Source organism: Salvelinus sp. IW2-2015, linkage group LG4q.2 (genome assembly GCF_002910315.2).
Source record: "Salvelinus sp. IW2-2015 linkage group LG4q.2, ASM291031v2, whole genome shotgun sequence".
NCBI classification, from domain to species: Eukaryota; Metazoa; Chordata; class Actinopteri; order Salmoniformes; family Salmonidae; genus Salvelinus; species Salvelinus sp. IW2-2015.
The window spans coordinates 25,862,667-25,878,496 of NC_036843.1; the positions used below are offsets into that span (position 1 = coordinate 25,862,667).

Sequence of the window (15,830 nt, forward strand, 5' to 3'; positions counted from 1 at the left end):
TACCTGATTGGTGTGGCTGTGGAGACGTCTACTGTAATTGTCTATGAGAGAAAGTGKTTTGAACTTGTTTTCAGAGCCAGGTCCAGAGTCTGGTGGAGTGGGTGAAGGAGCATGAGTGCTACAACAGTGAGCTCCAGGAGGTGGAGAAGTGGCTCCTACAGATGTCCAGTAGGCTGGTCACCTCAGACTCCAWGCAGACCTGCAGTATGGAGACGGCCACACAACAACTGGCCCGCCACAAGGTGGGTGACTGACTGATGTTRTGGAATGGAACCGTATGAGAATCAATCAGAATGAAATGATGTAATAATTGCCATGGAATTATGCTTCTGAAGTTCAAAACCAACAATCTAAAATGCAATTGTTGTCTACAACTTTTTCTAATCTTAACTCTTGTCTGTCACATTTCTCAGGCAATCATGGAGGAAATAACTAGTTTTGAGGAGCGCCTGACCAGTCTGAAGGAGAAAGGAGATGACTTGGTGTYCAGCTGTACAACGGACCAGATGCAGGCTAAGACCAGCCAGCAGGTCAAGGCTCACCATCAGGGCACCAGAGACAGCTACTCAGCCATCTGCAGCAGCGCACAGTGTGTGAGTACTATAGTAACACGCTACGCTGCTCTGTTCTACTCTCTTACTGTTTCCATCTCTCTCTAACCTGCCCCATCTTCTCACTTGTCTTGGTGTGTCTGTGTCTTCATCAGGTTCACCAGAGTCTGGACAGAGAACTGCAGAAGCATGTCAGTCACCAGGACACTCTGCAGCAGTGCCAAACCTGGCTCTCCACCGTCAATGAGGAGCTACTGCTGCACTGTCAACCTCCCTTTGGCATGCAGGAGGCCCTCAAACAGGTGTCTGACTGACTGACTGGTTATCCCCTTGCTCTTTTATAGGCAGAGAATGAGAATCAAATGACACAGTAATGTTGTTTCCATGACAACTGGGTTATGCCTTGAAGTTCTGGAATTTCATCACCATTCTGAATTCCTTCATCAAGTCAAATAGAAAGCTCTGCTTCTGACCTCAATTGGACAACCTGGTTAATTAATATAAATAACGGAAATTAACAAATGTTTTATCAAGCTGATGACATTTGTCTGTATATTCCCCTGTTACCTGTCCAGGTGAAGCACTACAGGGCTCTACAGGAGCAGGCCAGTACGTACCTGGACCTGGTGTATTCTGTGTGTGACTTGTCTGATGATGCTGTGAGAGCCACTGCTGCGGAAGTCCAGCAGGTCAAACACACGGTGTGTGGGCTGGTCYTAATGTACATTCACTTCTGGTCATCACATTGTCCCTACAGTATTGACAACAGGGTTTTCCCCATAAGTTTCAGTTTCAAGTATTTGGCATATGTTACATGCTGACCACGCCGCTCGTGTTGCGTGCGCGAGTGTTGCAAAATACATTTACACATACATGTAATTCAATCATTGCACACACACTGCTCGTGAGCGTCTGTGTGGCCAGGCGCTAAAATAGAAATTGGTTCTATTTGTGAAGCTCAATGCGCTGCAAGTCCAGTCTCTCCCATCTCCTCATTGGTTTTTAGGAGCGTATACCCACATGGGTGATTGAAAGATAAACTGAGGTCCACACTCCAGTCGGTTGTAGTAATGCACAGTAAAGTTGGTTGCCAAATGTCATATAAAGTCCAAAGAAGAAAAGGAAGAGAGGAGAGATGATGAGAAACGAAATCGGTTGACCGTTTTATCTGTGGATTAATTGTCGGAGTAGGGAACCGTGTGCATTTCAGGTAAAATCACAACCCAATGTTTATATCCCAGGACAAATTAGCTATCAATAGCAAGCTAGCTAGCTAAATTACCATAAATGTTTAATGCTTTTTGACCTGTCCCCAAATTAATATAATTGGTTCATATATAATTGGTTTTGTTTTGATATTTCAACCTGCCTGTCCTCATCGCTCCTGGTGTGGGTGAACAAAATCAATGTGCGCGGGATGGCACACGTGGATACACACGCATGCCCGTTTTGGTCAGCAATAAATACACACATCTTACTCTCGCAAGTTCTCACAATAAAAAGAGCATTACATTTCACGTCATTAGAATTCAGGGCAAATATGTAGGCCTATAACAGCCTTGGTGCCAGTCTGTTACTGCTCTCTTGCCAACTCCTTATGGAATTGTCATACAAAACATGAAGTCTGACTTGACAATGACATTGGAGTAGGCAAAAACACTAACAGATCTGGGACCAGGCTAATAAGTATGCATACAACAACCAGCAAAGGAATCATAAAACTGATATACAAAAAGACCTACCACAAAACAAGCCTATRTTCAATCTTAGAAAAAAGGTGGTATCTAGAATCTAAAAGGTTTCTTYGGCTGTCCCCATAGGAGAACCATTTGAATAAACCTTTTTGGTTCCAGTTGGAACCCTTTTGAGTTCCATGTAGAACCCTTGCCACAGAGGGTTCTACATGGAACCCAAAAGAGTTCTACCTGGAACCAAAAATTGTTATGCTATGGGGACAGCTGTAGAACCCTTTTGGAACCCTTTTTTCTAAGAATATGCATAGGTTGACTTCCTTGTTGTTCTGCACTCAGCTGTGTACTTCATGTTGTACTGTACAGATGGAGGAGAGGATGTTGAGCTCCCAGGAGCTATGTGAGGGCTGGAGGGAGATAAAGGAGCAGAAGCAGGAGCTATCTGATCAGTTCCAGGATATGGAGCAGCAGCTTCTCAGCCTCTCCAGAAGACCAGCCGAGCTCGAGACCAAGATCGCCCTCAACATGCTCACCCAGGCCAAGGTAGGAAGCAGGGTTAATCACACAGCATGCTCACCCAGGCCAAGGTAGGAAGCAGGGTCAATCCCACAACATGCTCACCCAGGCCAAGGTAGAGAACTAATGACAGACCTAAGTGGTTGAAACATTGTCACCAATTAACCACATAAAATCAAATTGTATTTGTCATATGCAAATACAACTGGTGAAGACCTTACAGTGAAATGCTTACTTACAAGCCCTTAACCAACAATGCAGTTTTAAGAAAGTATGTACTAAAATAAACTGAAGTAAAAAATAAATAAATACAAATAAAAATAAGAACATTTGAAAAATAACTAATAATTAAACAGCAACAATAAAATAACAGGGAACATAGACTGCAGTGGGCAGAGTAAAACATATGCAGTACCAGTCAATAGTTTGGACACCTACTCATTCAAGGGTTTTTCTTWATTTTTATTATTTTCTACATTGTAGAATAATAGTGAAGACATCAAAACTACGAAATAACAYATATGGAATCATGTAGTAACCAAAAAAGTGTTAAACCAATCAAAATATATTTTATATTTGAGATTCTTCAAAGTAGCCACCCTTTGCCTTGATGACAGCTTTGCACACTCTTGGCATTCTCTCAACCAGCTTCACCTGGAATGCTTTTCCAACAGTCTTGAAGGAGTTCCCACATCACTTGTTGGCTGCTTTACCTTCACTCTGCGGTCCAACTCATCCCAAACCATCTCAATTGGGTTGAGGTCGGGTGATTGTGGAAGCCAGGTCATCTGATGCAGCACTCCATCACTATCCTTATTGGTAAAATAGCCCTTACACAGCTTGGAGGTATGTTGGGTTATTGTCCTGTTGAAAAACAAATGATAGTCCCACTAAGCGCAAACCAGATGTGATGGCGTATCGCTACAGAATGCTGTGGTAGCCATGCTGGTTAAGTGTGGCTTGATTTATAAAAAAGCAGCAAAGCACCATCACACCTCCTCCTCCATGCTTCGTGGTGGGAACTACACATGCAGAGGTCATCAGTTCACCTACTCTGCGTCTCACAAAGACACAACAGTTGGAACCAAAAATCGCAATGTGGACTCATCAGACCAAAGGACAGATTTCCACCGGTCTAATGTCCATTGCTCATGAGAGCCAGTTTCATCATGGCGCTTGATGGTTTTTGCGACTGCACTTGAAGAAACGTTCGAAGTTCCTGAAATGTTACGCATTGACTGACCTTCATGTCTTAAAATAATGATGGACTGTCATTTCTCTTTGCTTATTTGAGCTGTTCTTGCCGTAATATGGGCTTGGTCTTTTGCCAAATAGGAATATCTTCTGTATAGCACCCCTACCTTGTCACAACACGACTGATTGGCTCAAACGCATTAAGAAGGAAAGAAATTCCACAAATTAACTTTTAACAAGGCACACCTGTTATTTGAAATGCATTCCAGGTGACTACCTCATGAAGCTGGTTGAGAGAATGCCAAGAGTGTGCAAAGCTGTCATCAAGGCAAAGGGTGGCTATTTGAAGAATCTGTTTAATACTTTTTTGGTTACTACATGAATTCCATATGTGTTATTTCATAGTTTTGATGTCTTCACTATTATTCTACAATGTAGAAAATATAAAAATTTTAAATACAAACTTGAATGAGTAGGTGTGTCCAAACTTTTGACTGGTACTGTATATTTTTAGGGAGCACTGTCGCACTTCCATCTTCACTGGATCCCTAAGAAGACTTAGTTTGATCTCTCCACATTGAATCTAGATTCAAGAAGTGTGTAACAGTCAATATCAGTTTCACCGATTAGCAGTTTGCTCATATACAAACCACTAGCACAGCAGGAGATCAAACATGCACATTGCTCAAATCCAATTAATCTCTCTCCAACAGGAGTTTAGCCAACAGCTGCAGAGYAAACAAGCCACCCTATCCAGGATGACAGAGAGTGTGAGTCGTCTGACTGCGGGCCAGGACAGCCCGGAACATGGGGAGATAGGGCGTCTGAGCCATGCCTGGCTGGGRTTGTTTCACCAAGCTAACAGGCTGCAGGGCCAGAGACAGGAGGACCTGCAGAGGATCCAGGAGTACCACAACTGCATCACAGCCATGGAGGCACTGTTTGAGCAAGTGTCCAAGGAGTGGGATAACCTGGCCAGGTGGGGTCATCTATCTATCTGAAACCTATCACTGAGTTACTATAGAATGAGATCTATTGCACTAACTTTGCTCTGATTCCACCCACAATAATATCACAATGCACAATTAAAGTTCATACGTACATAATGTTTTGACAACATCACAAAAAAGCAAAAAGGTAGAATTTCTTTGGTTCTGTTTGGCTGACTCCAGCAGGTCTTGTTGCTATTTGCTAGTGAATGARCAGTCCCTTTCATTGCAAAATTCTATTGATGTGGGACCAGCCTCCAGAGCACTCTGTTTATGTAAATAGAAGATTGACTCTTTGTGGGATCAATAGCTAAATAGTCATAGTTGCCATGACAGTGGTAACATGACTTAAGAGTTTGAGAGCTGTACCAACATTCTAAAAACCATGACAATGTCTCTCAAACATTCCCTTTCAGCAGTAGACCTGAACTTCTTCTAATCACTCTATTTTCATTAGAATATGTCTTAACTTTGAAAAAGAGTCATTATAATATCCAGTAATTTTATATTTTCATATCCTCCCWAGGACTGATGCTGAAAGTTCATCTGAGCACTTGGAGGCGCTGAAGAAACTCGCCGTAGCTATCGAAGACCAGAAGGGAACTCTGGAGGACCTGAAGGACCAGAGGCAGAAAGTCACCCACCACCTGAACCTGGATGACAAGGAGCTGGTGAAGGAACAGATCAGCCATTTTGAGCAGCGCTGGGTTCAGCTGCAGAGCCTCATCAACAGGAAGATACAGGACTCGGTGCTGACCCTGGAGGACATGGCCAAGGTGTGTGTGTGTTGTAAAAGGCAGAATACACATTTCAGTTCTAATCAATGGACAATAAAGTATCTATTTTACTCTATTCTATTCAGGTGGAGGCCCGTCTAAGGGAGGCCAGGGAGTGGGCCGAAGAGCAGCAGCCAGGCCTTTCTGAAGCCATGAAGATGAGTCCTCCTCCAGAGCTGGCCCAAAGCTTCCTATTCGACCACCTCAGCATTTGCAGCGAACTGGAGGCCAAGCAGCTGCTTCTGGCCCAGGCCATGAGTGATGCTGACCGTGTCCTGGCTCACCTGGGGCTCAACGAGTGCCAGCGCCTGCAGCAGCTCATCTCAGACACTCAGGCCGAGGTGGAGTCACTCAGCGTGAAGGTGGGAGAAGGTTTTATAAAAGGCCATTTGGGTTCCTCACCTCTCCTGCACATGCATGTATACCTTATGTTTACACTGTAACTCATGTTACAAAAATATATATATATTGTATTTTTTGTGCAAATTAAATAAAGGTGGCTCAACGCAGGAAGCACCTCAGCAAGGCCTTCACTGAGAGGACCCAGTTCTTGCAGGCTGTCAACCAGTCCATCACCTGGGTCCAGCAGAATGAGAAGAAGGCCCAGGCGGAGGAGTACATTGCACTGCTACCTGACGACCTGGCCAAGCAGGTTAAGKCCTGCAGGAACATSCAGAGCAGCCTGAAGGCCTACCAGAGCGAGCTGACCTCCCTGTGGTCTCAGGGCAGAGACCTGATGAAGGACGCCACGCAGGACGAGAAGGTGGAGATGCTCACCAAGCTGCAGGAGCTGCAGAACATCTTTGAAAAAGCCCTGCAGAAATGTGTCCAGAGGCTCCAAGAACTGGACAAGGTGCTTGTCTCCAGGAAGTACTTCAAGGCAGACCTGGAGAAGACGTGTCAGTGGCTGAAACAAGCAGACATAGTGACCTTCCCTGAGATCAACCTCATGAATGGCGACTTGGAGCTGAACGTGCAGCTGTTGAAGTACCGGCAGATAGTAGAGCAGGCGATGGAATATGAAAACCTCTTACTGATCGTCCAGAGAACTGGTCAGGAGATCCTCCCCACTCTGAATGAAGTGGACCACTGTTACTTGGATGAGAAACTCAATGCCCTGCCACAGAAATACAACAGCATACTGGCTCTGGCCAAAGAGAAACAGGAGAAGATCGAGCAGGCCATCCTAGCCAGAAAGGAGTACGCCTCCTTCATAGACGTGACTCATAAAGCATTGAAAGAGCTTGAGGAGCAGTTCCATAACTTAGGGATGCAGCCTGTTGGTCTGCAGACAGAGGAGGTTGTGAATTTACTGAGCGACTACAAAGCTCTTCAGGTAGATCTGGGCAACCTTGGTCTGGCTGTCAGCGAACTGAACCAGAAGAAAGAAGGCTTCCGCAGCACCGGTCAACCCTGGAGACCTGAAGAGTTGACCCAACTGGTGAGCCTTTACAATGGGCTCAAGAGGCTCATCGAACAGCGGGTGGAGCATCTCAACGACACACTGGGGTCCTTCGAGGACCACAAGGCCATGGCCATGCAGGTGGACTCTGAGCTAAAGGCTACCAAAGAAGAGCTAGTCAAGGTCAACGCAGAGACCSAGTCGGCRGAGGAGAGGCTGAAGAATTACCATGCCCTGGCCGGGAGTCTTCAGAGCGCCAGCTCTCACCTTTCCAGACTCATGGAGCAGATGGATAACTTGGCTCCTCAGCTGGACAAGGCTGCCCATGAGGCTTCCAGGGAACAGGTGGTCCTTTGGCAGGAGGAGCTGCAGTCCCTACAGTCTGCCGTGGGGGAGCTGATAGTGGAGTGTGAGAATAGGTTTGTCCAGAGTAAAGACTTTGAGACGGAGGTGAAGAGAACGCTGGACTGGCTGCAGCATATCAGGGATGAGCTGGGCTGTGCTGTGGTAGTGGTGGACGTGAGGGTAGAAAAGGTCCAGGAAGAGATCAGGAAACAGCAGATAATGCAGGATGAGGTTCAGTCCAGGCTGAGGATCGTGGCGGCCCTGAGCAGTAGGGAGAAACAGAAGTACACCAGCGCCAACGAACTGGTCCCAGCCCACGTTGACCTGAGCCTGGAGGAGATGGCCAATCTACAGGCTGATGTACAGCAAGCAATGAGTTTCAAACAGGTAAGAAAATATCATACTGTCTCAATATATATTACAATTTAAGGGAGTTGGGGTTTCAGAAATCCCGGTTGGAGAATTCCATCTGAGAACTTTGGGAAAGTTTATGGAATTTTCCAAACCTGTAATAATGGCAGTAACATAACCTATTGGTTGACATTCTGTATTGGTGTTGTTGGCTTCACATATTCACCCTCTCGATTCCCATGTCTGTTCTCCAGATCACCCTGGAGCAGGCCTTGGCGTTGTGTCAGAAGTACCACTTCCGGATGCAGTCTGCGTGTGAGTGGCTGGAGGACGCTGTGGCCTTCCTACAGCTGGCCAGTCTGGGGGTGGACGTAGAGAACTACGAAGAGTGTCTCCGCCAGCAGGAGGACATCCTGGCCTCAGAGCAGGTGGCTGCTCTATATATCTCTAAAGACACAATGCTATAAGAAAATTAAAACAAAGCTTCAATTAATTGCATCTTATGAATGTTGGCCTTTTTGCCTTTGTTTGATGYGATGGGTTCCCTGTTGCAAGCTAGCCTGGTCYCTGATCTGTTGKTGCTCTTGCCAGATACATTTCAGTATGACAATGAGTGACAGGAAGTTGGCATGATAGCACAGACTAGCACTCAGGCTAGCTTCAAGCACTCGTTCATTTATTTACGCAACAGGATAAGAGTTAAAGTTGTTCTCTCCCTTTTTCCTGGGAGCAGAAGTTCCTAGACCACCTGCAGGAGTTGGAGGCTCTGCCCCCCCAGCTGGAGAACCTGGTTAACCCCACAGCCAAGGAACAGCTCAGACTGAATGTGGAGTCTGCTCAGCAGAGAGGAGTGGAGGTCCGAGATCAGCTGCAGAATCACCAGGACGTCCTGATCAGGTACAGAATTAGAAGAAAAGATTGTAACCAAAACATTGACAATAAGGGTTTAAAAGTTTTGAATATGGAGAGAGAGAGAGACGTTGGTGCAGAGATGGGTAACTCAAGACCGAGAGTGATTGGATTGTCTTAATGTGATCGTCATCATTATGACATACTCAATTGAAACTTAGACATTATATACCCTCCAACAAATGTCCCCCCTCCAACACAATGTAGTGTATCATACAGATGTTGGATCTTACTTTGGCCAGTATTGTTGCAGCAAAAATAAAACTGCAGCAACATGATTTGCAGCAACATCGCAGGATTTAAATCATGAAGCTCATCTGCATATCCTGTGGTGCATGAATATTATCAGCAACAAAAGGGTGATCAARTTAAGATCCTATATCTGTATGTTCTATCTTCTGTAAATACTTGGCTGCACCATGAAATGTCCTATTGGGACAATAACTGAATTTAATTGAACTGAATTAAATTGACTGTCCCTAGCTGTGTGGCCAAGTGGAAGTCTTACCAGGAGGCGAGGCAGACGGTGATTGAACTGATGAACGAGGCAGAGCAGAAGCTTACTGAGTTTTCCACCGCAAAGGCTGCCACCTTTCTGGAGGCCGAGGAGAAACTCAGGAGTCACAGGGTAAAAGAGGACCATGGGAAAATAAAGAGTGTCTTCTATTTTGACTTGTACATTCTTGGTTACTTTGCTAATGACGGAGTAATCAGATCAATAATCTTTAGTCATCAAAGCACAAAGTTAACATTAGTAAACATTTTCCAGAGAGAACTTGGTGTTAAGAACTTACCCTCTGGGCACACACTGGTTGAATCAACGTTGTTGWWTCCCAGTCTCAATGAACCTACGTTGAACCAACATGGAATAGACGTTGAATTGACATCTGTGCCCAGTGGGTAATATGTGGATTTACAATGACTCCTCCATTGTGTGTATATTCCCTCCTTCCTTCCTCCCTGCCAGTCCCTGGTGTCGATGGTGAATGGGTTCCAGGAGAAGCTGACMGGGCTGGAGGAGCAGGCATCACAACTGGAACTGGTGGGGAGTGAGGCCAGCAAGGCCACCATCAGCCGCTCCATGACCACGGTGTGGCAGCGCTGGACCCGGCTTCGCAGCGTGGCACGAGGGCAGGAGAGGGTACTGGAGGACACGGCCCAGGAGTGGAGGACCTTCAGAGAGAAGGTACTGCAACGCTAAACATTAAACATGACTAGATGAGTTGTGAGTACAAAGCAAAACAACGGCAAGTGTTTCTTATTCAAATAGTACAATTTCACTCTGTAGCCTAAACAAATAAACTGTAGAGAAGACAATAGTATGAACTAAACAGTATACTAATAGCATATACTGTATTGTGTATCTGTTCCCCATATATCCTGACATTATAGATCCTAGCCTGATCCATACAGTATGTTAGTGCTTACAGCTTATGTTTGGCATAACAACTACCATAGATGTTTGCAGCAGTATATAAGCACAAACACATCTGGAACGAGGCTAAATAGGTACAGCACAGTATTTTACATGTGCCTGTCTTCGTTCATTTCAGATGGTGAAGCTGAGGAGCATGGTGGAGGATCTACAGAGCCGTGTGATAGACTGTGTTGTGGAGAAGGCCTCCAAGGCTACTCTACAGTCTGTGTTGGACCAGCATGAGCTGCTGATCCAGGATGTAGAGAGAGAGCTGTCCTCCCTCACCCTGCTGCGTCAGTATGCCCTCAGCCTGCTCCATGATGTGGAGGTCCCTTCACCATCACCCACCTCTGGACAGGACGAACTACCCAGTCTCAAGGAGATCAGAGCAGTACATGACCACCTGGAAAGGTATTGAAACGATCAATATTKTTTTTTTTTTACATGGATCAGTTGGTCACTCACAAATTAGATTAGCCTTCAAATGTCAGTTCTAGATGTTGCTTTCGTGGCTAGAATATGATCTGTTGGTTATAATTGTAAACAACTCAATAGGCCTATCAGAAGGACCTGAATGCTTAGTATTACTTACTTAATCCTCTTCATTCCGAGAGGAACATAGGGCTAAAGTTTCCATCGCCTTCACTCTTGAAAACAGATAATAGTGGTTTTATTTCTCTCCTCCACCAGTCTGCTGCAGCAGGCGCAGACCAAGCGTACCCAGGCTGGGGTGGAGCTGAGGGACAGAGAGGAGGTAGAGAAGAATCTGAGTGTGGTCAAAGCCTGGATCCAGGAGACCAGGGAGATGCTCCTCAACCCCACCTCAGATATAGATGCTCTGCTGCAGGAGCTGGAGGTAAGCTGCTGGCAACCCCTATGGAACTAAAGACAGAGTTAACACCATCTAACACATCATTGTATTGACTACACATGACTCTGTCACAAAAATAACTTGTTCATTGCCAAAATTCCATAAGGCATTTACTCAACTGTTGTTTCCAGCAGTATTGTATGCTATGGTGTAGTCTCAGGCTGGGATCGATGCTAGCTGTGGTGTGAATTAAAGAATTGTTATGTGAGTTGCTTGTTTTCGAGTATTGGCACATGTGGACATGACCATGTTTCYCCTATGCTATTGTACAGGTGGTTCACGGTGATGTGATTGGCTACCGTCAGCATGTGGATAAGATAGCAGAGCAACAGCAGAGCAAGTATCTGGACCTGTACACCATCCTGCCCTCAGAGATCTCCATGCAGCTGGCTGAGGTGTCCCTAGCACTGGGGGCCATCCAGGACCAGGTAGTGTACTGGACTATGTAGGGCATGGATGGACATCCATACCCCCCCCCACAAACACACACACGTACACACACATTTTGCCATGGGGCTGAGCGAAGATTTTGGAGTTTTATAACTAATTTCCTGCAATTCTACACATTTTGCCATAGGGTGTTTGCAGTTTTTAATATGATAACTGATGATCAATTGGCCCCACCCCAGTCGGTAATTCAACCATTCTCACTACAAGTTTAGATACCTGGCCGCTAGACTAACTTACCAATCCCCCAAAAATTGATGACATGGGCTAATTGAGTTTATTTTTATTTACCTTTATTTAACTAGGCAAGTCAGTTAAGAACAAATTCTTATTTTCATTGATGGCGTAGGAACAGTGGGTTAACTGCCTTGTTCAGGAGCAGAAAGACAGATTATTATTATTATTATATATTTTTACCTTGTCAGCTCAGGGATTCAATCTCGCAACCTTTCGGTTACAAGTCCAAAACTCTAACCACAAGGCTACCTGCTGATGCACGACCAAATTTCGAAATCGCACTACATCAACTATCTTTTACTGATGTACATTATAACAGGGTTGATTTGTGTATTTCCTTCCTCTTCTGATTTTCCCAAGGTTCTATCCAAAGAGAAAGAGATCCAGAAGACAAGAGACATCAAGGAGGACATCAGTTCCAGGATCCATGACGTGTCGGAGAAGATGAAATCCATCTCCACCAGTCTCAATGACAAAGCCAGCGATGTCCGACACGGTAAAGACGAGACCAAGGTGAGCGCGAGCTGAAGAGGCTCATGCATACAGCTCTTAATCAGGGTTGGGGTCAATTTCATGTCAATTTAGTAAATTCAGGAAGTAAACTCAAATATTCCAAATACTATTTTCTGCTCTTAACGTGTGTTGTTTTCCCTGTACATACAAAGTGAATGAGCATACAGAGCTGTTATCTTGGTAAGTTTATTTAACTCAGAGTTTCTCTCCTCTCCACAGTGTCTTTGTGATGACCTGGAGAGCTGTCATCGGACTCTGTCAGAGCTGGATGCTGCAGTCCAGGAGTTCAGCAGACGGAACCCCATCTTGGCCAAACAGCTGAGTGATGCCATCGTCAAGTTAGGAGACATCCACCACCACACTGCCAGACTGGCCGAGTGTAGGACCATCTGGTTCAAAAAGGTTAGGAACCAATTGTATCAAGAAAAGGTTGGGGAAAAATACAAAATACATGGGAAGTCTAGTTGTTGTTACACTGTTGTTGTTGTTACCCCGAAGAGGGTTTACAGGGGCCATTTGACTTTTAATCCTTGTAATACCATAACACACATTGTCAGTGTCACTAAGGTATCCATTTCCCTGACGCCTGTTCCCTAGTTCCTCATTGCCTCTCTTGTTTTCTCTCCCCTCCAGGCAGGGACCCATCTAGAGGAGTACAATGAGATGCTGGACTTCATAGTGAGGTGGTCGGAGAAAGCCAAGGGCCTGGTGAGGGCCAACATCATCTGGAACTCCTCCTCTCATCTGCAGGAACAGATACGGATGGACGAGGTGGGTGGAGAACGACATGAATAAACACATGATGGAGAGCTGCTGGATTCAAATGCTAATACAAACTGTATTAAGCCCTCTCGCTGTTCACGTCCACTGTACCCTCTGCAGCGATACTGGTGGTGTGTGTGTGTCAGTAAATATGTGTTCTGTTACCCTGTCTCCTATCATTCTCCCTCTAACCAGGGATCCAGGATGTTGGTTCTCTTTAACCGGCACCTCTCAGGATTCATCCATCACTGGGTGGCACTCATTTTCATAGACAGTGTCCTCTTACTCCATTCATTGCCTGTATTGTGTTGTCTTCCTCCTCTCCCCATCATCAGTCCGTGCTGCGTGAGTCTCGAGAGCTCCATGGGGACCTGCAGGCCATGGGAGAGAAGGTGGATCTGCTGTCTGAGGTGCTGCAGACGGAGAACATGTCCCAGCAGGTGTGTGAGCTGAGCCGCCACACCGAGGAGCTCCAGCAGACCATCAGGACACGGCTGCAGAGCCTTCAGGACGCAGCCAAGGTACTGACTCAGACATACTGAATACACTGGCTTAGCATTTRGCCTAGCATCGGATTTTACTGTTGCATTGTTGTTAGTCTTTGTTTCAGAGGCAGTCGTTGACAAAATTATGCACAATGTGTAAATAGCTTTTAGCATCTCAGTGTTATTCTCACCTGTACATAAAAACATATTTCATTGATTGACCTGTGTGTAGTCCTATTGACAGACGGTTAACATGAATTGGTTAGCCAGCCAGCTAGCACTCACTAGATTTGGTTTTGGGTTCCAAGAATAACCTGTGTGTGTCCTGTTTGGTCCCCTCAGAGTATGGAGCCTCTGGAGTACGAGGTGAAGACCCTACAAGTGGCTCTGGAACAGGTCCAAGCTACATTGACCTCTCCTGAACTTGCCCGACAGAGTCTCAAAGAACAACTGGCCCAGAGACAGGTAGCTAACTTAAATTCTAACTTAACCAGAGAATAACACAGAATTTTAAATAGCATTTTATTCTCATATCATGTTSTTGTTGTTGTTGTTSTTSTTCTTCTTCTTCCCATCCTCTTCTTTCTCTGTCTCTTTCTACTTCTCCTACCTACGTCTCACACTTACTTAAGGCTTGACGGTAGAATGTAAAGTTTCCTCCTGTCTGTTCTCSTAGCGTCTGCTGTCRGAGATGGMGGGCTTCAAGCAGCAGGTGGAGGCGGTGCAGCTGTGTCAGAGCGCCCTGCGYGTCCCAGAGGAGGTGATGCCWGGCCTGGCTATCTGTCACACAGCACTGGGCCTACAGCAGGAGGCCAGCCAGCTACAGCATGTTGCAATACAGCAGTGCAACATTCTACAGGTAGGGAGGCCGTAGCACATTGTGTAACGGATGAGAAACCGCATAATGAATAAGACTGCCTGTGACTGAAGACTTGTGTTAGTTCCCCGAGCTAATGCCTAGGTTTTAGCTCAACGTAACAACACAGTCTTGAGGCACACAGAAGACCAGGGTTTTGAATCAACTTAGTCACACCTGCAAGCCACGAACAGTTCACATCCTACATTGTGCACCAGTATTGACGTTCCTTGATTTCCTGTCCTTCTGTAGGAGGCTGTTGTGCAGTATGAGCAGTATGAGCAGGAGGCGAAGCACTTCCAGGGGCTGATAGAGGATGCCCACAGGGTCATCCAGGACCAACCCATTCCTACCAGCAACATCCAGGAACTRCAGGCTCAGATCCTACACCATGAGGTATAGTACACCACATTGACAGTGGAAGAAAATACAATATTTTGCATATATAAAGGAATTGAAAACCTCTAGATTCTGGTACTGGTTCTGATAAGTAGGTATCCAAAACAAAGTAAAAAAAACAACTAAATGAACATTGTATAAGTGWATGCCTACAGTGTATATAGATGCTTAGCTGCCTTGTTGTGACCATAACCACTGACTGTGATCGGGATGCTACTAACAGGAGCTGGCCAAGAAAATCAAGGGTTACCAGGAGGAGATAGCCAGTCTGAACTCGAAGTGTAAGATGCTGACTGTGAAGGCCAAACATGACACCATGCTACTCACTGTGAGTGACACGGAGGGGGCGGGGCTTACCGTGGAGGACCTGGATGGAGACACAGACAAACCGTCTGTTCTTATGGTGACTGGCCGACTCCCCTCCTTTACTAATGATGTGTTTTGTACTGCATGTATTTTCTGATTACCGGTAATTAACTAACTCAGACAAATCACTCCACTGTTAATCCTGCGACCCTTCATCAAATCTGGAATCTCACGGCTAGCATGCTGTCTGTCAGAAAGACTACCAAATGTGCTAGTCTTATTGAGTTCTGCATGAATTATCTGATTGATTAACTAACTCAAACCATCTTGGTGATGGACTGACTCTAAAACGTGAATGCTCTTTGTGTATCTGTCCTCTCTGACTGTCCTKCGGTGTGTCAGATGACGGCTGGCCGCTGTCACACCCTTCTGTCCCCGGTCACCGAGGAGTCTGGGGAGGAGGGTACCAGCAGTGAGATCTCCTCTCCTGTCTGTCGCTCCCCTTCTCCCAGCACTCACACACAGGTATCACCTACTGAGCTCTTTCTCTCTCTCTCGCTCTCTCTCTCTCTCTCGCTCTATCTCGCTCTCTCTCTCGCCCTCTCTCTTCCTCTCTCTTCCTCTCTCGCTCTCTCTCTTCTACTCTCTCTCTCGCCACTTTCCCTGCAGACCATGAGGGATGAAAGGAATCTCCATCCCCTGTCATCCTGTATTAAATACATTGCATTAGCACTGATTAACTCATAGCTACTGGCTACTGTACTTCTCCACGAAGTACCTGCCCACATAACTTAATGTGTACCGACCTAGACA

At 45.7% G+C, this 15,830-nt stretch overlaps 1 protein-coding gene across 1 annotated transcript in view; it reads left to right on the forward strand.

The window, feature by feature from the left end:
• The window catches only part of LOC111963075 (nesprin-1-like), a 160,646-nt gene that overhangs the window by 76,257 nt on the left and 68,559 nt on the right, over positions 1-15,830 (forward strand). The window contains 25 exon segments of the mRNA XM_070443308.1: positions 75-242; positions 414-593; positions 707-853; positions 1,127-1,252; positions 2,609-2,785; positions 4,666-4,931; positions 5,468-5,717; positions 5,804-6,079; positions 6,214-7,851; positions 8,070-8,243; positions 8,549-8,712; positions 9,208-9,352; positions 9,692-9,910; positions 10,278-10,552; positions 10,832-10,997; positions 11,285-11,440; positions 12,057-12,209; positions 12,429-12,611; positions 12,843-12,980; positions 13,307-13,492; positions 13,799-13,921; positions 14,133-14,315; positions 14,565-14,708; positions 14,935-15,114; positions 15,420-15,542. Of these exon segments, the coding sequence (XP_070299409.1) occupies positions 75-242; positions 414-593; positions 707-853; positions 1,127-1,252; positions 2,609-2,785; positions 4,666-4,931; positions 5,468-5,717; positions 5,804-6,079; positions 6,214-7,851; positions 8,070-8,243; positions 8,549-8,712; positions 9,208-9,352; positions 9,692-9,910; positions 10,278-10,552; positions 10,832-10,997; positions 11,285-11,440; positions 12,057-12,209; positions 12,429-12,611; positions 12,843-12,980; positions 13,307-13,492; positions 13,799-13,921; positions 14,133-14,315; positions 14,565-14,708; positions 14,935-15,114; positions 15,420-15,542 (5,940 nt within the window).